This window comes from Macrotis lagotis, chromosome 4 (genome assembly GCF_037893015.1).
Source record: "Macrotis lagotis isolate mMagLag1 chromosome 4, bilby.v1.9.chrom.fasta, whole genome shotgun sequence".
Lineage (NCBI taxonomy): Eukaryota > Metazoa > Chordata > Mammalia > Peramelemorphia > Peramelidae > Macrotis > Macrotis lagotis.
Genome location: NC_133661.1, coordinates 29,837,628 through 29,864,124, shown reverse-complemented (window position 1 = coordinate 29,864,124; position 26,497 = coordinate 29,837,628). Strand labels below are relative to the sequence as shown.

Below are 26,497 nucleotides of genomic sequence, written 5' to 3'. Positions count from 1 at the left end.
TGTCATTACTTTGTAAAGAACTGCTAAACAGACCCTTTCCCATCTACAAAACTACCCTGCCCTTCCTTTCTGACTCTAGCTTGTTTACTGTTCACAATTTATCCCCAAACTACCTTTCTTATTGTCTACCACCATATTTACATCTCTCGCCATATTTCTCAAATCTCTAGGCAGTTCTGCACTACCTTTCCCACTCTACTCATCCAAAACAACAGGCTCCAGATCCCAACCCCCTAGAATGAGTCAGGGCTATTTCTTCCATTTAAATCTAACAAGTGAGGAGAGGGGATCCAGGAAGGGTATGCCTCATCTCTCTGCCATCTTATTTCTTAGGTTCCCATTTTCCACAGTAATTTTAACACCTCCAAGATTTCCCCAAAGGGAGCAAAGAGCCCTTCTAAGCTTTGTCTTCCTTACCCTTCAATCTAGATCTGTAAGTACCAGAAGGCATATAGGCTGTGACTTACCTGAAGAGTGGTAACAGTGAGGACTTCCCCTTGCTCCAGTAAAAGAGAATTCCACTCTACCACCTAAACCAGGATGTAGGTCTCTTCCCCACTAACTGAAAGCAGGAAGGGCTACAGTGAAGTGCTCTCCCCTCCTGCTAATTTTAGGCTGCTTCCTCATGCTGCTGCCATGGGTATCAGAGTGTATGGTTCCCCTTGGAGTGGCTATTTTCTCTCATGAGCCTCATTTGTTTATTTTTCACCCCTCATCCTGATCTATGACGCTAAACAATTTCATAAAATAAGAGAATAGTGGGGTTTAAAATTTCTACGATGTGGATTTGATTAAAAACCATGACAAAAGTTTAAAATTGGGTTCTGGTTGTTTTTTTTTTTTTAATTCGCCAATATATAAATTTCTAGGTCATTTCTAGATACATCATTGGAATAGTCAAAGATTTTTGAACATTTGGTCACTACTTTGAAGATTATTTTCAAAATGCATATACAATACATATGGCAAGGACCTCTAATTTTCCTGGGTGATCCCATAGAGACCAAGGAGATCATAAAGTATCTATGCAACTTAAAATGTCAAGAGATTATTCAGAAAACTTCAGTGAATTATTGCCTATTTATTGTCCAAATATTGGTACACATGGTCCCACAACTAAATGGTATTTAAGGCAGTGAATGCAGGATAGTTCTATGTTCAGCAATCTATCCACCAAGCAAAATTTTTTCTCATATGCTATGTGAAACTTGAGGAATGTCATTCATAAAGTCCTAATGCAAATTCATACAGAGACAATGGATCATTGACAGACTGATATGCTTTATTAATATTTATTAGAAAACTTCTGGTTAAGATGATAATTTGAAGAGTCACAGAGGCACCTAGCTCCCTAACATATTCTCTAGCAATGATCTAAACAAAGGGATCAGTTCACATAATGATAAAGAATTTTAAAAAAGACCACAGCTTGGGGTGGCTAGATGGTGTAGAGGATAAAGCAACAACGGCCCTGGAGTCAGGAGTACCTGGGTTCAAATCCGGTCTCAGACACTTAATAACTACCTAGCTGTGTGGCCTTGAGCAAGCCACTTAACCCCGTTTGCCTTGCAAAAACTTAAAACAAAAACAAAAACAAAAGACCACAGCTAGGTGGTGCAGCGGATAGAGAACCAGCCCTGGAATCAGGAATGGATCTGAGTTCAAATCCATCTCAAACACTTAACAGTTGCCTAGCTATGTGATCTTGGGCAAGTCACTTAACCTCATTGCCTTAAATAAAAAAAAATTTAAAAAGAATTTTAAAAAGAAACAATGTTTAGTTCTTTCATATAGTCAGAAACCTGCAGATACTAGGGAAACGGTCCCTTCAGGGAAGTCAAAGCAAATTTTGGAAAAGGAAAAAAAAGTCTGCAGGTCTTCTGACCAATCATTCAGAGACAACTGAGGTCTTGTCACCGACCAAGAACCATAAACTTCCCTGATGGAGAAACTCCTTAGGAGGGATCAGACATCCAAATGATTCTGAGTGTAGATGTACTTTGGAACAGGCTGTGCTTTGATTCTGGTGCTTCAGAGGGTTATGAAGACCCAAACCATTTGATCTAGAATGCTGAAGGGGAGCCTGAACCCAGCAGCTCTGGATGTGGCCTGAAGCCCCCAAGACTCTGACCCAGAAAGATCCAGGAAGACCAGAAACCTGCCAGTAGAGGAACAGGTGCAAATTGAAGTGATGCAGAATGAAGTGATTAGAACTAGAAGAACAGGGGCAGCTAGGTAGCACAGTGTATAGAGTACGGGCCCTGGAGCCAGGAGTACCCGAGTTCAAATCTCGCCACAGATACTTAATAATTCCCTGGCTGTGTGGCCTTGGGCAAGCCACTTAACCCCATTGCCTTGCAAAAACTAAAAAAAAAAAAAAAAAAAATAGAACAATTTATACTGCAATATTGTAAAGACAGTTCTTCTGAATATTGGTCTAATCTAGAATATCATCTTAATTATATATTGTCTATTGTCACTGCAGCTAAGTGGATAGAGCAGTGGGCTTGAAATCAGGAAGACTCCTCTTCCTGAGATCAAATCAGGCTTTAGATACTTAATAGCTGTGTGACCTGATCAAGTCACTTAACCCTTTTTGTTTCCATTTCCTCATCTTCATTTCTTCCCTGAGCTGAAGAAGGAAATGGCAAAACACTGCAGTATCTTTGCTAAAAATGCTCTAAGTGGGGTCATGAAGAATCACAAACAACTGAAATGACTGAACAATTGCCCCAGAAACTGGCTTGCTACATTTGGAAGGAGTTATTACTAACTTAGCTATGATAATTAATTTTTTTCAATGCCAAATTTTTATTTTTAAGTGTAACATTTATGCCATTTTTTCAACTAACAACCTCTTCTATTGAATAAAAGAAAAAGAAAACATTTGTGAGGACACAAATTTTACATTGAAGTTATCCAGAAATGTGGGTCTCATTGTGCTTCTCAAATCCATCAGAGAAAGGAGGTGGCATGCTTCATCACTGGGGCTCTTAAATTATGCTTGGTCATTGCACTGATCTGGGTTTTTTTTTTCAAGGTGCTTGTTTTTACATTATTATAGTTATCGTTTAAATTGTTTATCCAGTTTGGCTCACTTCACTCTGCTTCAGTTTATACATCCTCCTATGCTTACCTGAAATGATTCCTTTCATCATCTCTTATTACACATTAGTATTCCATTATATTGACATACCATGATTTGTTCACTTTCTGAATTGATAGGCACCCTCTTTGCCACAAAAAATTATTATAAGTATTTTGGTATCTATATGCCCTTTTCTCTTTCTTTGGAATATAGGTCTAAGAATGGTATCTGCAGTGTCAGAGAGTATGCACAATTTAGTGATTTTCAGGGCATAGCTCTATATTACTTTCCAGATTGGGTGGACCAATTAATGACTCCACTAAGAGAACATTAATTCAGCTGGCCTCTCATATTCACTCCAACAATTGTCATTGGCCATTTTGTCATCTTTGTCAATGTGATGATGTGAGATGGAATTTTATGGTTGTTTTAATTTGCATTTACCTTATTAATGGCAATTTAGAGCTTTTTTTTGTATACCAAACTATTCTCCAATTTTCCTAGTAGTTTTTGTTGAATAATGAGTATTATCGCAGTGTTTGGTATCTTTGAACTACTGAACATTGTGTTTCCATAGGAGGAATAGGTGACCTCTCCTACCTCTAAATCCTATGATTATAAATTGTGAGCTGGAACAATTATCCTACAGAATATATTATGAGACATGAGGCAAATTCTGCCCTGTAATTTCTGAAACATTTAATAATGCCTTTGAATGAGTAAGGAAGAGTGATAGGTGAGAAGCCACTGACACATACATTAAAAGGTTAAATTGTCATCTCTTTCCTGCTAGATTATAAATCCTTAAGGAGCATATTTTAGTTATCTTTCTGTTTCCACTAGTACCTAGCAGTCTGCTTTGCTTCTAGGTCTGGTAAATGACAATTTACAAACAGAATATAAGAGACAAGTAAGTGGCAGGACAATAGGGCTTTGATGATTGTGGGCAACAATGGATCTAGAAGGCTTCAGGAAGGATCAATAAGGCAAACTTGAAGCTACTTCAGGAACAGCGATTTGACCAGGTTGGCTAGAGCAGAGGATTCTAGCAGAGCAGTAATGGGATACATGATTAAAATATGGCTTGGAATCTGATGGGAGAGGCCTTGAGTGATGACTTGCAAAAAATTGAAAGAGATATAGACATCTCCAGAAGAGCCACAGGATGAGAAAATTTTCAAATGGTCAACATCCAAACATGCAAGGAAAGATCGTATGTATGAGAAATCTGAATTTTAAAGAGAATGTTTTCATTAATCAGAAGAAAACCTTGTATTTGCTAATCATGTTGGTTAAGATCTCCAAGAAAAAATTAATCACTCATATTTATTTTCTCTAATACTTATTCAATAAATGATTGTCAAACCCAAATCCATATACAAAGGGAAATTTATTCACTTTTGATGATCTTAATGTTTATATTTTTCAGCACTTGGTACAATTCATTCCCACTCTTGTATATTTTTCTAGTCAGTCTTCTATCTCTTTTGGGTAAATGGAAGAAATTTAAAGCTACCAATCTAGAAATGACAGTTTTAGCATGCTATGTCCTATTTTCCTTAAAAGATTAAGCTAGTGAACTTGTCTATTCAAAGTGAACACACATAACTTCAACCCATTTTTGCACAGTCCTGAGTTTATTTCCAAGAAATTTTTCTTTTTTTTAAACTGAGGTAAAAACATTCGGCTCAAATTGCATGACATTTTTCTTTGACAAACATTTCCGTCATGTTAATATGCTTAAATTGTCTTTGGGGAATGTGAAGGTGGCAACTATAAATTTGTCTCCTAGGAATGCTCTGTCCTTTCCTGGTCACTCTTGCTTAAATGTTTTCCTTGAGGCTATCAGATCTCTTATGGAGATTATAAAAATACATTGCTCCACTGCTAATGAAAATCTCATAAAAATGTTAGTATTTTATCATTTCTAGAAGTTAGCTGTCATGACAATCTTCTTCATTTTAGCTAAGGAAATGAACAGTCAAATTTTTTTCAAAGTTTACAAACAGCAGTATGTGTAATAGTTATCTGTATCATGAAGATATCAGGGGGAAAAGTATTTTCTCTCAGTGGATTTAAAGGTAGAATTTTCACATTTTCCTTCTGTGTAACCTCTTAATCTTCTGTGCATTATTATTAAGATGCTAATTCCACATTAGGCATCAAGCTTCAGGAATATATTAGGTGTTGTTTTAATAATAGGTCCTTCATATAAAATAAGAAAATGTAGTCTCATAGAATGCCAAGCAAAGCTTTGAATATAAGTTGGTCAGTTAATTAATAATGTTAATAAGTGATGATGCTGCAAAGTGTAAAGTGGCTGTAATTAAAGTTAATACCGCCACTGTACCTGTTTGAGAAGAGGGCCACACAGGAAATTGAGGTTCCAAGATTTATTTAAATTTATGCAACTGTTAGATTGTTTGTTGTTTAGTGGTTTCATTCATGTCCGACTCTTTGTGACCCCATTTGAGATTTTCTTGGCAGAGATCCCAGAGTAGTTTGCCATTTCCTTTTCCAGCTCATTTTACAGATGAGAAAAATGAGGGTTGAATGACTTGTCCTGTATGTAGTCCAGATTATGTCCAGAGTGTCTAGTCAGTGTCTGAAGTCAGATTTGAACTCAGGAAGATGAGTTGATTTGACTCTAGTATGCCACCTAACAGATTCAGATTATGGTTTTTTTAGAATCTTTGAAGTCTCATACTATTGAATAATCTTGGAACGGACCCCTGACCAAGGAATGAAATAAAGTGACCTACATATACTCCATATTTCTACTAGAGAAACAAAGATTTTGCATTTTTAAATGCTTTCCTGAATGGAAAGAAATGGATAAATCTATTTACTATGGAGAAGTATGTCTGATATGGCATCAATAGTTTCCTCCTAAGTATTCTGCTGCTCTTCAAGAAGACAAAATTGGGGCAGCTAGGTAGTAGAGCATATAGACTACCAGCCCTGGAGTCAGAAAGACTTGAGTTTAAATCTGGCCTCAGACATCTAATAATTATCTAGCTGTATGACCATGGGCAAGTCTCTTAACCCCATTGCCTTGTGCAAAAAAGACAAAATTTCTGCAATCTTTGATATTATTTCTTATGTGTTCAATTACTGATTTGTTCATTATTCATTTGTGTTTATCATTAACATGCTTGATGCAGGAAGCTTTTTGATTTCATAGAATATTATTACTGTTATGAATAAAATTTTCAAATTATAGATGAATTAAACATGTAATTTTCATGTTTTCTCTCTTGATTTCTCTCTTCCAGATATCACGATGACTTTTCTCTTTTCAATGGAGTAACAACTAAAATAATTGCACTTTGGATTCAAATGCATGAACATATCCCCACATGCTGGTCAAGGGACTCATTACATCTGATTTTTTCAGCTTAATAATTGCTAAGCTATCCCTTGAAAGATGAAAATAGTTCCTAAAAAGAAACAAAAAGAAGATGGTTCTAAAAAAGGGAGCCGTACCAAGACTACTTTCCAGAATGGAAAGCTGAGAAAGAAGTAAACTTGAGGATAACCGATTCAGACAGCTAACCCACAGAAATCTACATTTAAAATAATAATTATAATAACATGATAATAACATGATGAATATAAAGCAACTTATTAAAATTATATGCCAATTTTTAATTAGAGGTTTTTTTTCTAATTTTTTTTTAGGTTTTTTTCAAGGCAAATAGGGTTAAGTGGCTTGCCCAAGGCCACACAGCTAGGTAATTATTAAGTGTCTGAGGTAGGATTTGAACTCAGGTACTCCTGACTCCAGGGCCTGTGCTCTATCCACCTTGTCACCTAGCTGCCCCTAGCAGTGTTTTTTTTAAAGAGATCCAGATAAGGAAACAGTCTTATTTAAACCTTCTCTCAGAATTCCTGTTTTGTAAACATTCAGAAAGAAAATGACAATGGAAGGATTATAAATGGAGGGAGAGGTAGAGAAGCAAAAGGAAAGAATCATAAAACAGAATTTTTTAGATCAAGAAAACTGTTTAAAACACTGACTAAATCACCTGACTCATTTCTAGAGTAGAAAATTGAGACCTAGAAAAATTATGACCTTTACCCAAAGTCAAAGACAGTAGCAGAGGCAGTATTTGAAGGTAAGTAAATGTTCACATTTCCAGTCCAATGCTCTTAAGAGAAAATAATGTGAGAAGTATGGAGCTAAAGATGGTGAGCATACTTGCAATGCATAAGTAAAAGTAAGCTGAGAGAATTCTCATGTTACCAAGTCAATAAATTAAATTTCTAGTAAGGGAAATACCATTGTTGCCCTTTTTCTCTAAAAAAATTTCAAGAAAAATGTTATCCTATAGACCGAGTTAATGCCTCTACAATACTCCAGTCCCAGACTGGAAAATCACACTGTGCACAAATTCCTTTAAGAAAATTTTTTTTAAAAAGTGGAAAAGTAATTATATCCTTTAAAAGGGGAAAAGAAGAATAGTTTTCAAAATCTATTTTGACTCTTATGATAAAAAAGTAATCATCCTTATTTACTTAATGAATTGACTAATGTCTTTGTTTAGCAAAGCGTTTAAAGTAGTAGACCAGCTCTTTATTTCTAAAATTCTTCCTTTTCAGGAGAATTTGCGTGTTTGTGTGTATATTCCAAGAATTTGAATTTATTTGGTTTTCTCAGATTAAAATCTAGTTTTTGTATTAAACAGTATTCATTAATGGACAATCTTTAAATTTAAAAGCTGGGTTACCTCAATAGTTGACATATTTCATTTTTATTAAGATCTGTAATTTTGTGGATATAGATGCTCTCTCCACTGATGCAAACTTCAAGCTCTTTGAAGGCTTAATATAGTAAATCCTCAATTTTATCAGAGGTAACATTCATGCTTAGAAAATGGCACAAAAGTCAAAACACAAATGTTGCTATGCTGAACCTATGGCAAATAGGGGTTAGGTTCCATGACCACAAAAGCTGTAATCTTTTGCTAGAGATTGCAAAAAAATTCACTTTTCTGCATACAATTATTACAAAACATAAATTCTAAGAAATGTACTTATCCTAACATAGTAACCATGAAATAACCCACAAGCTATAATATACAACATGGGTTCCATGCAAAAGATTTTTCCATCAGAAACTATGACCTTTTGTGCTAACATTTCTTTCTTTTTTTAACTTTATTCATTTTTTTGTACTAACATTTCAATAAAAAGTTGATGTTTCATAATACATGAATTCTATAGTACCATAAATACTACAGCAACTAAAATTCTTAAAACTAAAATGTGTTTAGCCTGAATCTTACCTTCTAATGTGTCAGATGGAGGTGGGAGCTCCTTGCTACACTATACTCTGTAAACCTTTGTATATTGGCTGCCCTCTGAAAACCAAGGAAGGGGATGCAGGGACTTTAGTTGCTGCTGTTGGAAGACACAGATTGGTGAGGTCTCAATATCATGTTAGAGCTCAAAGGACTTCCTCTATACCTTGGCAGGATAAATTCAACACAAAACTTGTGATTTAAAGGTAACATATGCACAATTTGTTCTTTATACTCCAGTGGCAGGGTGAACAAAACCAGTGAAATGGCTAGCAGTATACCAGCCACTTCACAAACTTAAGTGAATCTTCCCTTTTATCTTTTTTCTTTTTATGCTTAGTCATAAATGTCAAGAGGTTGCCAACTCAAAAGTGAAAATATGGGTAAGTCATCAAAGTTAAAGTCTTCAGTGTTGAGGCATATTGTAGATAGCTTTCAACAGTTGCTACAGATAAAAAAATCATCCCTGGGAAGACAACAGTCATGAACCTCTCTGAAGTTAGACTGGATGGTCTTTGGGCAACAGACACATGGTACATCAATAGGATCATGTACAGAATTTGCCAGCTTGGTAGAACCCAACAGAATAAACGCTGGGCTGGCAAAGCCTTAGAACTTGGAAGGTAGGACATTAATGGAGGGCTTTCAAAATGCAATTAAGTGGAGGTTGTATCATTACTTTACACAAAAGTTGGAAATTTCAGTGTGTTTATGTGTGTAAGTCCAACTTGGATTCTTCTGATTTTGCTTACTGGTGGATTCCTGTACATACTTTATTTATTGTAGTGGTCCTGTCTGTTCATACATTTTACTGAAGACTGGCGCTCGGTGAGTTATTTTTAGTTCCAAAGCAATTCCTTTAATGCACACAGGAAATAAAAATCCAAAGATGACAGATTAGATGGTAATGAAGATGATAATTCCCTCATGCTGCCATTATTTTACTAGCAGAACATGAACATTTTGAGTCATCTTTGAACTTTACCCTTTGACTTTAAGAGATCAACAGGCAATGTATTATAGGTTGAGCTTGATCACTGATTCAACCTGGACTACTGATAGAATAAGATTAGATATTTTTTTGGGCATGGGAATGGGGTAAGGTGACTTGCCCAAGGTCACACAAGCTAGGTAATGATTAAAAGTCTGAGGCCAGATTTCAACTTAGGTCCTCCGGACTCCAGGGCCTAGTGCTGTCCACTTTTGTGCTGAGTTGCCCCAGACATATGTGTGTGTGTGTGTGTGTGTGTGTGTGTGTGTGTGTGTGTGTATATATATATATATATATATACACATATATATATATATATATGTATGCCTGTGTCAGGAAATGTTCAACTGTTTGGGGCTTTTTCCTTTCTGGTGGTGGGAGAAGGGCATACGGCCAAAGAGGAAACAAGGCCAGTTGGGTGGAGGGGCTCAAGATTTCCCCCTTTCTCCCTCGCGGCCCAGGCGGCTGACGGCCATCGGACACGCTCCCTGCGGTGTTCGGGGCCTTGGACTTGAACCCTTTAGGAAGGCCGGCGGGCAGCTGCGGCACACACGGGCTGGGCTTCCGCGGGGTGACACGGCGGGGGGCCTGCGGTTCAGGGCCCGGCGGGAGGGCGGGGGGCACAGTCTTTGGTCCCGCTTCCAGGTATTCCTTGGGGTCCTTGGGGCCCCGCCGGCGCTACACCCCGGGGTCCTGAGCTGACCTTCGCTTCTCTTAGAAAAGGGGGTTCTGGGTTCGCCGGAGCCGCCCGGGAGGGGGCGGCCGATGGGGGGCCCCTGCGCCTCGGCTTCCTCACGGGCGGGGGGTCCCGGCGCCCCAGGCTCTGGGAGTCGGAGGCCCTCTGTGAAGTGGGGGGGCCGGCCCCGCCCTCCCAGGGGCGCGGCGGGGGCGGGGCCCGGCGAGTGGCGAGCCCCGAAGCCCGCCTCTTCCGGCAGCCCGGCCCCGCCCCCTCCCGGAAGTCTCCTGCCGCACTACACGTGGAGCCCGGCCGGGGCTCTCTGCAGGGTGGGGGCAGGGCAAGGGCGCGAAGCAAGTGCCCGGGAACCCCAGGGCGCGCTTCGGCTCGCACCGGGCCCTCTTCCCCGCAGAAGTCTCAAGTGCAGGGAGAGAGGGAGGGAGGAGGAGTCCCGACGCCGGGCTCAGATGCCTCCTCGGGCGCCGGGGGCTGGCTGTAGCCTCGGTCAGCCCGCCGGGCTGGGCCGGAGCTCCCGGCGCTAGGACCCGGCGGACCCACACGCTCGGAGCCCTCTCCCGGGCCTTCCGAGGCGGGGCCGGGGCAGGCGTGGCGCATGCGCCTGGGCGGCCAGCGCCGGCCCTTCCCCTCCCCGGAGGGAGAGGCGGGAGGCGGGGGGCGGGCCTCGGCGCCTCGGCGCAGGCGCGCTGCCGCGCTCACTTCCGCCCGGCGGGCCGGCCCGCCCTCCCTGGCTGTCCCCTCCCCCCGGCTCCCCGCCCCTCTCCCCGGCCCTGCCCTCCTGCTCCCCTCCCCTCCCCTCCCCTCCTCCTCCCGTCTCCATCCGGGTCGCCGGCGCTGGCTCGGGACCGGACGGCGGCGGCGCCTGCTCTGCCCTCGGCGCCCGCACTGCCCGCGCCCGCCGCGCCGCGCCGCCGGGAGGAGCCGCCGAAGTTTCCCGGCAGCCGCGGGCGGCGCCAGCCTGCGCCTCGGGAGGGGCCGCGCCCCGCGCCCCGCGCCCCGCTGGGTGAGTGCGGCCCGGGGGGAGGGGCGGGGTCCCCTCCCCCACGGGGCCGCGGGCCCCCGGGCCTGCTCCGCTCGTGCGGCCCCTCCCGGGGAGCCCCCCGCCCCTGGCAGGGAGGGCGGGGCCGCGGCCGCGGGCACGACCCTCCCCAGACGCGCGCGGGTCTCGCCCTGCCAGCCTCGCGCTGCCCCGGGGCCGGGCCGTGTCCCTGCCCTTGGCCGGCTCGCAGCCCTCGCGGGCGGCCTGCGCCCGACTCGCCCGCCTCCGTGCCCACCGCCGGGGGCTCCAGCGGCCGCGCCAAACTCCACCGGAGCGGAAGCCCCTTACCCTTAAATTGCACGTGTTGTATTTTCTTCTCGGCTAACTCCGCCCGACTGCAGCTTGGGCGGCCGGGCGGCCCCCTGGGCCCGGACTCGGTGGGCTCCCTCCCCGCCCGCGCCCGGCGGTCGGATCCCTGCTTCTGGCCGGGCCCTCGGAGAATCCGGCCTTCGGGCTCTTCACCCAAGGAAGGAGAGGGCAGCGCCCCGTGGGCCCCGAGAGCCTTGCCAGCTCTCGGCTCTCCCTGGCTCCCAGGGGCTGGTGCTGCCACCTTGTTGGCTGCTTTGGCCTCCTCTCGTTCCAGGCCAATACGCTGCTGTTCTCTCGGGTTTAAGGCTCCGAGAAGTATCAAAATAGCTGCATCTCACACCTGCACTGGTGCTGAAAAAGGGACTGAAGAGATGTGCCACCTTCACTCCCTATTTTTGTGTTAATTCCCCATCGCTCCCCCCATTCCTCTCCCAGTTCTAAGAGTAATGCCAAGTGTTATCTTCATAGAGACTTGGCAGACGAGGTCTAGGACCACTGGGTTTGAAACCAGGCACGGTAGTTGTGCGCGAGGAATGGAGCTGATTTACCCCAAATTGACTAGTGTAGTATCTTGAAGAAATGCTGCCTGTTTAGCTGTATTTGATTCCTCGTGGTGTTAAGCCTTCTTTACAGTAAAGGTAATCATCGAGCTAGAAAGTTCCAGGGATTTCACCACCAGAGTAAACTATTGAGTTTCCCTTCCCCCCCTCCAACCCTTGAAAACTTGGCTATGCTTATATTATTTACTTTTAATTCCTACTAACCAGAAAAATAGAAGAAAAGATTGAAATGTTGTCCTTATTGTGCATAGAAAATGTTGACTAGGAAAGGCCATAAATCTACACTGCCCACGGTTTTAATAATTGTACATTTGTGACTCGTTATTTTCATTTTAATTTAGAATGAAGTAGAAATATATTTTAAAAAATACTTGTTTGAATTTGACTGTCATAAGTCAGTGTTTTGATAGGACATTATGATGAGGAAGCTACTTCTATTGCCTTACAAAGGAAAATTATTATGAATAATTGGAAGATTTTTTTAAATTAAGGAACAGTTCAAATTCATGTAATTGTTTTTCTTCTCTTTCTGTTGGGCAGAACTTGTTTCATGTAACTGGTGTTGATTTGGACCAGCTTTAATTCTATTCTAACTAAAAGACAGTTTAATGCAGAGCCTGAAAAAGTTGTGTGCTATAGTTGGATGTTTTCTAGAAAGTCATCAGATCCTCCTGTATTATGTATATGTCTTCTACAGTGTTTCCTTCCCAAATGCTGAAGTTTATTCTAGAAGAGGATTATGTAATGGTACTTTGGGTTTTTTTATATATGAGGAAGTCTGTAATTCCAATTGAAATAATTTTAGAAAATATCCAAAAGTGTAAAAATAAATGTATTAGAGAAAGATGCTTATAATAATTCCCTCTGAATATACTCTATCAATAGGAAAAAGAAAAGTCAATACTAGTTACCTGCTGTGTGAAAAGTTGTTCTAGTCCATAAGTGTAGAGTCAACAATTGTGTGTTTGTGATTTTGTGAAATGTTTCTGAAGCATTTTTTTTTTTTTTTTGCAAGGCAGTGGGGTTAAGTGGCTTGCCCAAGGCCACACAGTTAGGTAATTATTAAATGTCTGAGACCGGATTTGAACCCGGGTCCTCCTGACTGCTTTATCCACTACGCCACCTAGCCGCCCCTCTGAAGCATTTTTTAAGAAGCAACATTGAACATGAACAATATTCATTCAAGGTGTTGGGTTTAGCGTTATGAATAAATATATAACTGTGGTACTTGAAAAAGGCTAGTGACATAATGTTTCTTTTGAAGCTGTGTTGACATTTTTTTCCCCATCTCCTCTGACACAGGGACACATCCTACTTCCATTCATAAGGGAGTTTTATAAATCATTGAATCTGGAACATCAAAAGAAATACTACAAGCATGTTGTGCTGGGGAAACGCTTCCTTTGGACAGCTAGGATTGGGTGGAATTGATGAAGAAATTGTACTAGAGCCCAGGAAAAGTGACTTTTTCATAAATAAAAAGATTCAAGATGTAGGATGTGGACTCAGACATACAGTATTTGTCCTGGATGATGGGACAGTATATACTTGTGGATGTAATGACCTAGGACAATTGGGTCATGAGAAGTCCAGGAAGAAGCCAGGTAAGTTAACTTTCTAACTTGCTTGTCCTATTTAAGGCATGCTTTAACAGTCTTTAATAACTGCTTAAATTTTGAAACATAGCATAATCTTTCTTTTCTCAAATAGGCATCTTTGGTGAATACTTTTAAAAATCTACTTCCCAAATTGTAGTTTCCTCTTAAGTTTTCCATTTGGAATGAAAAACAGTTAATAAGGCTAAGTAGGAATTGAAAGTTGAATTGGGAGTGTCATTCTCTGGCTTTCCAAATATCTCAAGATTTGTCTGTCTTTGCTGTTACCAGTGATATAAACGTCTCTTGGGAAGTTTTGGTTTCATAGCAAAATTTTAATGTCATATAAGTAGGAGCCAAACACTATCCTGGGTTATAATATGATCACTTTTAGAATACCACAGATGACTACTACTTACTGCCTGCCTAGCCATATTCTGATATAATTTCACAGGTGTTAAAACAGAACAGCCAAGAACACTTTGTGATAAGATTTTCATTTTTATATTAAAATGTTTCATAATTATTTGCTTAGTGAATTGAGCTTGGTTTTTTCTTCATATCTTGAATTTTATTTACTTTTATATTGTCAACTTGAAATTTTGATTCTCAAATAGGCAAGAGTAAATTGAGGCTAGAAATAGTGTCTTAATGTGGCAAAGTGTAAATGATATTTAGGTTAATGACAAATTTGTCCTCATTTCATATTTGGATTCTTTTGACAAATATACTTTATAATATGACATCACTAAATTCAGCAAAATTCTCCCTCTTTCCCCCTTTTTTCCACACTCCTTATGAATTAACTTGATGGAAACAAAATGATTGTTGTAACAGGAAAAACTTTACTTTTCAAGTAATTCTTAAATAGATGTTCAGATTTATACTTCATTCTCACCTTCTAGCTTTAATAATCTAGTAATGACATGGCAGGCATTTTAATTAACTGACCTCATTAAGCAATTGATATTATTTAGTCTATTTTGGAGGATTAAGAATAGCATAGAATGCTGCGGCCTTAAATGAAGAGATTTTTTTAAAAAAAGTATTTTATTACATCTTTATTACCATCTTTATCTTGTAAATAAAGCTTTTTAAAAAAAACTTTGGTGATTTTCATTTTGCTTTTATTTTCTCTTTGGCTTTATTTTGTAAGTTTCTTAATCATAGAAAAGGTTAGTATAGCATGTAATTACAGGATTTAAGCTAATTACCATTTCTAACACTTAAGGGTATGTCACAGAATCCTGTCATATGTCTTGAAACTTTAGAACTGAGGTGACCATATTGACAAAAATGAACAAGGAGTTCCCAATCATTGATTGTCTTTGCTTCAGACAGAAACAAGCCTTTCTTTTTTCTCTACTTTGTACCAAATAGTTCTGTGGTACATTTTTATTTGAGCATCTTTCCTATCATTGATTTTCCAAAACACACATTCAAGCATCTGTCTATATATTCTGGCATCTGTCTATTTCTGCTATTTCTTGGGAGTTGTACACCAGGCAGAAGAGGGGATTGATTGGGAGGACCATAGAATTTGCCCACATAGTCACTGGGGCTTAAGATTTATTTTGGAAGATAAAACTTGCCAAAATAGATTGAACATTCTATTCAGTCTTCCTTCATTTTGAAATATTTAGTCCTATGACCATGGTGGAGAGGCTCTGAGACACTGGAGAACTGATAATGATCTTGAATGTTGTGTATGGTTATGTCATGAAGACATTGTGACATCAGTGTCACATCCAACACTAACCAGTCTTATTTTAGAGTACTGAAAGTAGAGACTGAGTTTCTGTACCCTATTAGACTGTTAATATTGTATTCCGCTAAGATACCTGGGAACATTATATCCTTGCTGTATGTATCCTTGACTGTGGAAGTTTCAAAAGATAAAGTAATTTTTTTTATATTTGAGGTGGGAAGATTTATATGTGAAACAGCTACTTAGTTATAAAGCAGTAATGGAAAAGATGTTACAGTGGACTGGGGAATTCAAAGTAAGAGAAATACTATGGGTTAGGAAATTTAATCCAAGAAAGGATCATAGAAGAAAGCATTGATTAATTGTTTTGAAAAGATTGTGATTTCATCACTCTTGGTATTCCCTTTCCTAATATAGAAGTCAATTCCTCCACTTCTTAGAAAGTGACCTTTGTGAGCTGCTCTGACCAAAAAACCCTATCCCTGGATGGTTAGTCTTCTGAAAATAAGTGAGCTGCTCTGAATCTGTCTCTCTGTTGTTCTCAAACAACAGTTTGTTGTTGGGCTTGTACTTACAGCCATTTCAGCTGGGTGTAGTTTCTGCCAAAGTTTGTGGTCTGCTGACCTGACCCTTGAGAACCAGTGGTCACTTTCTATGCCATGAATCTTAGCCAAGCCTCAGCTTTTAACTCTTCCCCCACTTGACACCTTTGCTCCTACACTTGTGAAGCTGAACCATTCTGACTGGGTCTATTCAAATTTACATTCCACAGTTTCAACTGGCCCTTCATTGCTGCTAGACAATCTTATAACTTTGTCTCTCTCCTTAGTGGCTCTTCCATACCCCATTCCTTCTCAAACCTTTCTTGATTCTCTCTTCCCCAGTTCTCTTAGCTGAGAACCTTGTCTTGTATTTTATAGGGGGAAAAAAAGGCATTTGCCATGATCGCCTCTTCTCCCCTCTTCTTCTATCATTCAGACATCTTCTGTCATCTCCCTGTCTTCTCTCATGCCTTGAATGATGAAGTAACCTTACTCCTTACCAAGGCTAATAATCCCTTTACTTGTTCAAAAGGTCTGATTTCATCCCATTTCTTCTAACAGATTTGCCCCACTGTCATAGCCATTCTTTTCACTTAATTTCATTCCCTATCTAATGGCTCATTTCCTACTGCCTACAAATATACCTGTGTGTCCCCCATTCTGAAAAAACTCTCACTTGATCCTTTCATTTCTGCTGTCTTTCCTCTGTCTCTTCTGTCCTTTGTAGCTAACTTTTTTTTAGACTAACCAAATTTTACATTTATATGAAACATGTCACTTATTAAAACTTAAAAACTAATAACTAGCTTAAAAACTATGAAATCTAACAAATTTTTGAATATCTTTTCTATAAATAAATTACAAACATTTTCTATAACTACTAAAGACAGCTGAAAAATGTTATATTTTCAAAGCATATTAATTTAGTATTCTTTAAATACGTAACAAATAATACACAAAAACTTGGTATCTAATTTTTTTTTCTATATATACTTTATTTTAACTTTGCAGAGTATTTGCAGTCATTGTGAATCTTTGCCTCAGACTCTTTTTTTTTTGTTTCAGAAGGTTTTCTAAAGTACTGGCTTCTTTGAAGATTGCATCAAACTCTTCAATGTAAGAAGCATCCACCGCTGCTCTCTCACTTAAAATCTGTGCATATTTGGTCAGCAGTAGATTAATCTCCTTGCTCATATCATTTAAAACTTTCTCCAAGACTTGGATTTTATAAAATGGATGGCATTGCACCTTCAGATAAAGTAGAATCTGATTTTGCAAGAGAAGACAATGGTAAAATGGCTAAAGTTTCATTCTCCATCTCTCTTGGTCATTTACAATTTTTATTCTCTGCAGATTGCATTAGTTGACTTGCCATAGTATCTCTTACACAATTTCCTTGGGCTCCAGAGTCAGCTGGACCTCGCCCTCCTTGAAGTTCCAGCTTTGCCCTGGCCTGTAGCTAACTTCTTAAAAGGGCTGGAAAGGCCTTCTACAACAAATGCCTTTGCTTGCCTTCCTTTTACTCATTTTCTTAACTCAACTTCCAACCTTATCATTTCACCAAATGATACTCATCATTCTAGGGGAACTAGTCATTCTAACTTAACTTCAGTTGCTAAATGACCTCTTAGTTGCCAAATCCAATGAACTTTTCTTTCTCTTTGACCTCTCTGTAGCTTTGCTCACAGTTGATCATTCTTGCCTCCTTCCCAAAGTGTAGGTCTGATCATGTTACTGCTCCCAATGAACTTCCAGGGCTCCCTACTATTTCCAAGATCATTCAGACCCTTTATACCCTAACCCTCTCCTCCCATTCCTTTTTTCTCACTTTATTCCCTTTGATCCAGATCTGCCGACCTCCTTCCTGATTGTTACATGAACAAGACACTACATCTGGGGGCTCTCCACATTTTCTAGGTATATTCCCCATACCTCATCTCCACTTGCTGACTTGCTAGCTTTCCTTTAAATCCCAACTAAAATTGCATCTTTTGTAGCAATCTGTCCCCAAACCCTCTTAGTTATGGTGCTTTACTTTCCTTATTTTTTTTTTTATTTTTATTTTTTTAGTTTTTGCAAGGCAATGGGGTTAAGTGGCTTGCCCAAGGCCACACAGCTAGGTAATTATTAAGTGTCTGAGGCCGGATTTGAACTCAGGTACTCCTAACTCCAGGGTTGGTGCTCTATCCACTGCGCCACCTAGCCACCCCTACTTTTCTTATTTCTTATGTATTCTTTGTATAGCATGTTTTCTTTTTTTTCATTTTAGGTTTTTTGCAAAGTAATGGGGTTAAGTGGCTTGTCCAAGGCCACACAGGTAATTATTAAGTGTCTTAGTTCAGATTTGAACTCAGGTCCTCCTGATTTCAGGGCTGGTGCTCTGTCCACTGCGCCACCTAGCCTCTCCTGTAGCTTGTTTTCTTCATACTTGTTTGCATGTTGTCTCTCCATTAGACTGCAGGTTCCTTGAAAGCAGGAACTGCCTTTTGCTGCTTTTTTGTATCCCTCGGCACTTAACTTACTGCGTGGTGCTTCATAAAGGTTATTGAGTTATTGAGCTGGAGTTGTGTGGAGGAGCTTACAAAGAACCAGAAAATAAAAATGAAAGAGGAACTCCCTGAGTTTGTAGGATGTGGAAGGAGGCTCTAGTGGCATTGATGATAGAGAACTAAGAGAAAATAGAGCAAGATGTGCTCTCTGAGAGAAGGATGGTTGTTGTGATCACTTCTTCAGTGACCCCTTACTATATTACCTCTCCATTCCTGAGGTAACATGCTTGGTGAAAAAAGTCAGGGCATTTGAGATTGTTTTTAAGTATGTAGTGATCCAGTCCATTTAGTTAGTATATCAGAGCATTCATATGGGCCAGGCATAATCATTAAACAATGAGTTAGTTCTAGGCTTTTTGGGGAAGATGAGCAGACTAGATTTCACTCAGGAAGTTGCATGGTGCTTTTAACAATTTAAATCTTTTCTCTGGGGCAAGAAGCTTATCTTTTTAATACAGTGCTCTTGAGTTAGTGCTATATGGTTGTTAATCTTAAAACAACACTAACTTAAGAGAATCCAAGTTGTGGGGAACTGAGTCTCAGAGACAGAGCCAGCATGTCTCCAAGGATGTGAACTACATCTGTGACTCATTGACATGGTCCTCCTTCCACTGGAGCAGATTGTATCTTATCCTAGTCACAGCTTCTTCAAGCTTTGCCATAAAACTTCTCTTGGGATCCACCCAAGATGCTGGGTGGGGAGTGGGGGGGGGCTTTGCTGGTGCTTGACACTGACTGGATATGATTGAAACATATGGCTATCTGGTTTTTCCTTGCTCTTGGTATTTGATCATTCACCTCCTTTTCTTATCACGTATCTCTGATTATGTATTTTGTACTATTTCAATTCTTTATTGGTGATTTCTGTGTTCTACTCACTCTCTGTGTAATGCTCTTTTGCCCTTTGAGTGACTTAAAGCTTTAATTCTTCTGAGACTATGATGGTGTGTGTTTCCCATCCATTCAGCATCCCCAGAAGACTCTTGAGATTAAAAAATTGGGCCTTTGTTTCAGGGAGAAATTTGGAATTGTTAAGAGTTTCCTCAATACTGTTTAGCTCACCTCTTTTTCTTTTAGTTCTGGGCCTATTTCATTTTTATCCTTAGTGTCTTTGAAGGTATTTATTCTGGAACAGCTCTATAGATTTCCTACACATTTTATATCATAGATTAGGCAACAAACGTGTGGTTATTTAGGCTAAATTCTTTTCGATAATTAAGGATTGTATTTAGGAGTTGTTGTGGCATTTCTGTTATGTCTGACTGTCCCCTTATGGTCTTGGCAAAGATACTGGAGTGGCTTGCCATGTATTTCTCCAACTTGTTTGAAAAGAAACTGAGGCAAACATGGTTAAGTGACTAACTGAGAGTCACACAGCTAATAATTGTCTGAGGCCTGATTTGAGCTCACAAAGAGTTGTCTTCTGACTTTAGTGTCATTGATGCCACAAAGGTTCTGTGGGATCTCAGAGTGAATTATAATCCGCTTTTCATAGAACAAAATTCTCTTAGTTGTCATAGCTTTTAAGGAAATCTTGTATGATTTTAGCATCTGTGGTTTTGCCTTAATGGAAGGGATATTTTGCTCTATAGCTAGTGGCCATTTCTCTAATGCATCAACATCTTCAAAGCCCTTTATAAATATTGTCCCTTTTAATCCTCACAGCAACCCTGAGAGGTATGTGCTGCTATTTGCTGCTATTATCTCCATTTTATAGATGAAAAAACTGAGGCAAATAGTGATTAAGTAACTTGACAATAGGCTCACATGACTAGTAATTGTTGGAGGTTGCAATTGATTCTTATTTTCTTGACTCCATGTCCACTGAATCACCTAGCTGCCTAATCAGGTGCTTTTTTTACAATCAAGAAGCAATAAAAAACAGTTGGATATTATCTTCTCTTCATTTTTCTTTGGCTTTGTGTCTAAAAGAGAAATAATATTAAGGAAGAGGTTTGGTTATAGTGATGATTGTGAAAAGATGAACATTCAGAGTGTCCCACTTATACATTCAAACTATAAAAAGATGTAGCATCTCAATCTTCCCCATGTTGAATGATTTCTTTGTGACAGTTCCATGGAATATCTTAGATGGCAAGAATTGTACAGGACAGTAGGGCATGAATTATATGTGAGATTTTTGCTGATGGAAGGAACTCATATTAATGAATCTAATCCACTGAAGATGTACAAAGAAGTGTCATATTTGAGAGTAAAATAATTCTTTCAAAATAATTTGAATTAATTCCTTGATCAAATATTTGAATACCTGTTTCCTCTCCATCTCCTTTTCCAAAGACTTTTGGCAGTGAGGAGAGAAGATTAGAGAAACTAAATTATTAGATGCTTTTTAATTGACTTTTTTTTTTTGCAAGGCAATAGTGTTAAGTGACTTGCCCAAGATCACACAGCTAGGCAATTATTAAGTTTCTGAGGTTGGATTTGAACTCAGGTACTCCTGACTTCAGGGCTGGTGCTCTCTCTGCTATGCCACGTAGCTGCCCCCCCTTAATTGACTTTTTAAATAAAAATCTGGATTTTGAATGTGTCCAGCTATAATACCAGATCCACCAAGGATAGGATTCCACTTCATTAGGATTTAATACCATTGTGAGAAAGAACAAGTTCCTGTAAAGGAAATTGACAGGTTTTTAGCTCCCCACAACAGCTAAGCTTTTAGAGGGAACAGTGGAAAATGGAGAGGTAGTGGTAAGATCTTTTATTCATCATGTGTCTCTTTGAGGGTCACAATGAAAGCTTATTGTATGAGGAAATAATCTTTTCCTGTGACTTAAAATTGAAGTTTCCATTCTGGACATTCTTAGGCACCATACTGTTTCATGTGTTTCTTTTTGACATCTTAGAAGGACCATAAATACATGCCATTGTCATTTCCAGTTATTGATAACTTTCTGGATTATAGATAGAATAGCATATTTCCATTTCATCCTTCTGTGTATAACTTTTTTTTTAAAATCTTTATTTTTTGCCTATTTTACCTTTTTGGGTTAAATTCTTTTTTCTTTTCTTTTTTTCAGTTTAAATTCTAAAAGCCAAATTGAGTATCTGACACTTTTTTTGGTTCTTTTCAAATATGTGATGTGTTATGTTTTTCTTCTACTTCATTTGTTCAAGAATCATTACTTGAGAGCTCATACACAGACCTAGTAGAAGTGTATCCCTCTTCTTACCCTTAAAAATTTTTTTCCTTGATTTATTTTACATGCAACTAATTAGGACATGGGGAACTAGATAATTCTTTTTTGTATAACTATTTATATTTTATGACATATCTTTTGTAATAATCATGGTTTTTTTGATACTACACAGAGCCTGAATCTTAAAATATTCATACGTATAGTAGGTTCTTTACTTAGATGAAGAGAGTACATATCCTTAATGTCATAAAACATCTTCAACGTTTTAGTTCTTTGAATTTGATAAACTTAAATAAAAATTGAATAAAAAGCAAAAATTAACACATTTTATCATTGTGCTTGATATTAATCCATTTCTTTCTACATATTCAAAGGGAAAACTAGTTTTCTCTCTGATAATGAATGGTTCTTAAAGTAATGGAACTTTCTGAAATAAATACCAGAGTAAAAATGCAAGTTTTGTTGTATATAAACTAGAATTAGTTCATTATAATCTACTACAGAACTTTCATTCTCAAAGTGCCTAACAGGAGTTACCTTTCTTAACATTGTGATGAAGAGGTGAAAAGCACATCTGTTCTGAACTCAGTGCTCTGTTGTACAATTGAAATCTGGAGAAATAATATGGTTTTTCTTTTCCCAGAATCTTCCAAAAACCTGGTGTCTGATTTCAGGTCACTTATATACATCTTTGTGCTACAGCAATAGTTGCTTATCTTTTTTAATTTTTGCTTTTGTGTTTATGTTGATAAGATACTGATTATCTTTGTATGAAGAAAATTCAGTCATTCAAAATTTTATAAATAAGTACAACTCTTGGAATATCTCTAGGAAAAATCAACTTTAATTAAAGAGTACTTCATTTCCCAATTATGCTATATCTTTTTTCATGACTGAAACAGAACTGTTAAAACCAAGAGATCAAATTCATGTCATCTAGATGGCCCAGTATATTGTACATACTTCCCCAGGAAGAGATTAATATGGGAAAATGAAGGCTTTTAAAAAAGCTATTAATGGGAAAAAACAGTTTATGCTGTGTAGTGAAGAGATTCTTAAGAAATCCCAAACTTGGGGCAGCTAGGTGGTGCAGTGGATAGAACACTGGCCCTGGTCAGGAGGACCTGAGTTCTCAGAAACTTAATAATTACCTAGCTGTGTGGCCTTGGGTAAGCCACTTAAACCCCATTTGCCCTGCAAAAATAAATAAATAAACAAGCAAACAAACAAACAAATAAATAAATAAAAATCCCAAACTTTGAAATAGTAGTAAATAAGAACCAGCATGTTCAGAGTAGGGAAAAAACTTCAAATGGAGATGAATGGAGAGAGATGTGCTAGATATATAACAATACTTTGTTTTGTAAAGGACCCTACATCTGAAGAATTTCAAGAGCAATACTAATTAACTTGTGGTTCCATACAAAATGTAAGAAACATAAGTAGTTAGAATTTTACTTACTTTAGGGAACGTATTTATAGATAAATGAAGCACAAATTGGTAAGTAGCTTGTCATATATTAGTAACTGGTAGTGAAGAACAAGTGATGAAACCTAAGACCCAGAACTTACCAGCCTCTTCCTTTAATCACTAAATTATTAGCTTGTTTAATAAGTTTTTATATTCTTTTCGAGGCACAATAAATACTGGCTCAGGTATCCTGCCATCTTCCTGGTTATTCATATAATTGTTATTTGCCTTTATACAATACTAAGAGGTTTACTTTGTTGATATCAGGTTTACCTTAAGAAAACCTTGTGAGATATAGACTCCATAGTAGGATCTGGAAGGTACCCCAGAGGTCATCAAGTACAATCTCCTCATTTTACAGTTGAGGAAATTAAGACCCAGAGGGTAAAGTAACTTGTACAAGATGACATCAGATGAGTGGTTTGAAAGCAACTCTTGTAACTCAGTCTTTGCTCCCTTCTGTGAATTTCTTCATTCTGTAATGTTTCTTTCTCCCAAATGATGGTCATCCAGTGATTATCTGTTATTTTAGGATTGGTATCGATTACTTTAGGACTTTATACCTGGAAGGTACTTTGTTGATGTTCCTTTTAATTGATGCTCCTTTTAATTGAGTGATTTTCCCTTTTGAAACATTTAGACTATTCTAGGGTGTGAACAGTAGCCAAAGGAATGGAGGGTACTCTGGAATCAAGTGTTGACTTTAATGCCAAAGATCAGGGTTTTTCTTCTTTTTAATTTAAGGCAATGGAGTTAAGAGTAACTTGCACAAGGTCACACAACTAGGCAATTAAGTTTCTGAGGTCATATTTGAACTCAAGTCCTCCAGGCTCCAGGGCTATTGCTCTATGTACTGCGCCACCTAGCTGCTCCTAGGATATTAATGTTTTTAACCCACTTGTAAGAATAAAAAGTACTTTTCCTAAAGAAATAGGAAATATGAGCAATTTGGAGGGTCAGCAAGAGTTTCAATTGCAAAAAGCATCTCAGATTGGTTTCTTTTGAAAGGAAAAGACCTACTTGAGTTTCTTTCCAAATAGATCCTTCTCCATGCCTCTAATTTGCTGTGACAAAAGTATTGCAGTGTAGAGTTTTTAAAGATGAAATATAAATAATACTGTCTATATACTTCTGGATTTGTAATTTAATGTGATTTCCCCCCCCCAAAAAAATTACTTTGCAGGAGATATTAATGCTTGTAGAAGTTTCAGTCAGCTGTCTTTTGAACTCCTATCAGTTTCTTTAAACAATATAGTAAAGCTGTACTCTCTCCCATTAATACATGAAATGGTAATATAGTTAACAGTAATATATGCATGTAATTATAAAAGTTAGGGATTATGTGAATGGCCTGAAAAAATATGAGTTATGTTAATGAAGGAAACTGCCTGTAGAGACTTTATTTTGGGTTTTTTAAAATACAAATTTAAAACTTAAAAAAAGAAATAGGAAAGAATTCTGATTTCACATTGAATTTTGATGGTATCTTTCAGAAAACCTGTATAGTATATGAGTACATGAAGAATCTGTAAAATTATATTCTGAAAGTTACTAATATAATTATTTGGACAGTAATTTTCATTTCCACATAATTTCTCTCTTTTTCCTAACATTTCTGACATGGTAAAATTTTATGATGGGACCCGCTGCTTACTTTTCTTTGGACTTAATAAAAAGAGAACTTGACACATCGCAAAGATATTAGGTGGTATTTTGCATATTTAGGAACTATTAAATAGCTAAATTATTAACAAATATCAACCTTTTGTTTTATGATTTTGCTGGGTATCATTACTATTCTTCATTTGAAATAAGTTTTTAATTTTATCAGAACTACTAGGATTAATATGAAATAATTCCATGTGGATTTTATGTAGACAGGTATATACAAATTACTTGGGACAAGAAAGAAATTTGATATGATTTTAGTCTTTGCCCGTTACGGTCATGTAGTATGCTTCTACTTTGCACTATCCAGAAGGTCTAACGTTGACCGGATGAAACCAGGTTGAACTGCTTTCCTCCCTTTCACTTAGCTCTTGGGCAATATATAGATGTTTCTTTGTTCCCTTTTATATTTTCAATTCTTGTACAGCTCTTAAAGAACATATATTGACTGTTTGAGGTATTGTAATTGCTTTTGGTTTGTAAGGTTCAGTTTTGTTACATATGCAAGCCACGATGAAACAGAATCAGTCATGTTGAAATGCACAATTGAGTGTAGATGAAAATTAAAAACAGGCAAGAGCTGATAAAGTGTTGCTGTAAAATAACCTAATTAAACTTTAGAAAACAAACAATGACTTCCAGAAGAATCTGAAAGCTGGAGGGGTTGTTATTTAGTCCTGTGCAGTCTCATGTAGACTTTTGTAAGGTAGGAAAACAATTAATAACACTTCTCACTAGTGAGACAAAGACTGGAGTACTTAAGATTGAAAAATAATGATTTTAATTGCTGAAATACTCTTGTTCCAAGGCTTTGCTGGAACCGTTGTCAGAAAAAAATCAGATGTACCTGTAATATCCAGACTTCTATGTTAAGGTTAAAATATCCATCAAAAAATGTTTTGGGAATTTTTTTCTTTCTAGTGGGTCTGGAAGTCTTGGTCCCATTGAGGGAATAATGAATTCAGAAGCCAAATTGTTTCTGAATCACAAATTTCCAAAGAAATAGAATATCACAATACAACCTTATTCCATGCCACAAATCACAAAAGTAGAAATTTAATGAGGAGATGGTGATAAATATGCATTCAGACTTGGGAATTCATCTGGCTTAAATCCATTTAAACCAATGAACTAAAAATCAAGCCTCGACATGGACTGTTTGTCAAAGGTATGCTTTATATTCAGTTTTAAGTTTGGCTTCACATAGATGATGTCAACAGATAATAACAATTTTATGAAACTTATGTGAAAACTAAGTTTATTACAAGAGAAATGAACATGCCTGTGGAACCCAAAAAGTTCACATTCCATATAGATGTTTGCATTTTTTTTAAACTATAGGACAAAGGGAGGAAGAAATATCAGAAATCTTCACCTAAAGGGGAGTAGCATGGGAGGAAAAAGTGTAGTAAAGATTGAGGAAAGAACACAACCTCTCCTGAAAGGAAAAACCAAGTCGATGGCATCAGCCACCTTCTTTTCCCTTGGAAACTGCTAGACTGTGCAGTCAGAATGATCTGCTTATCCCTGGGGTTCCCAGCTGCACATGCAGTTTCTCAGGCCAACGTAGACTGACTGATGCCTCTACACTCCCAGGAACACTTGGGGAGCAAACAGCAAGTTGATGTTAGCTCAGAGTAGGGCTTCCTCAACTTCATGAAATAATTAGTAAAGAATGCAAAATATCCTTATGTGGTAGACCTTGTAAGACCTATAGCACTAAAAATAATAAAAATGAGGACTTTATTTTTAATAAATGTTTAGAACATTGAATTGAATCTGTACTGAATTCTGATCATAAACATAATTTTGGGGAATAAAT

At 38.4% G+C, this 26,497-nt stretch overlaps 2 protein-coding genes and 1 long non-coding RNA gene across 5 annotated transcripts in view; 1 reads left to right on the top strand and 2 right to left on the bottom strand.

Moving 5' to 3' along the window:
- MYPN (myopalladin) overlaps positions 1 to 583 on the bottom strand; it is a 120,310-nt gene extending 119,727 nt beyond the window's left edge. Inside the window, 1 exon segment of the mRNA XM_074232368.1 lies at positions 468 to 583. The gene's annotated coding sequence lies outside the window, so the exon portion shown is untranslated.
- A 3,870-nt stretch (positions 584 to 4,453) lies between these two features.
- Positions 4,454 to 10,279, bottom strand: LOC141520660 (uncharacterized). The gene is made up of 3 exons (XR_012477697.1): positions 10,086 to 10,279; positions 8,377 to 9,248; positions 4,454 to 6,528 (listed from the first exon to the last, which is right to left on the bottom strand). It is a non-coding gene; the product is annotated as an uncharacterized LOC141520660 (long non-coding RNA).
- Positions 10,280 to 10,959: 680 nt separating this feature from the next.
- The window catches only part of HERC4 (HECT and RLD domain containing E3 ubiquitin protein ligase 4), a 94,089-nt gene continuing 78,551 nt past the window's right edge, over positions 10,960 to 26,497 (top strand). Inside the window, exons 1-2 of one of the 3 annotated variants that reach the window (XM_074232369.1) lie at positions 10,960 to 11,079; positions 13,287 to 13,588. In XM_074232369.1, the coding sequence (XP_074088470.1) occupies positions 13,363 to 13,588 (226 nt within the window). In that variant the 5' untranslated portion in view covers positions 10,960 to 11,079; positions 13,287 to 13,362. Of the gene's footprint in view, positions 11,080 to 11,975; positions 12,063 to 13,286; positions 13,589 to 16,951; positions 17,120 to 26,497 lie in introns of those variants that run through there. The other 2 variants (XM_074232370.1, XM_074232371.1) reach the window with 2 other exon arrangements.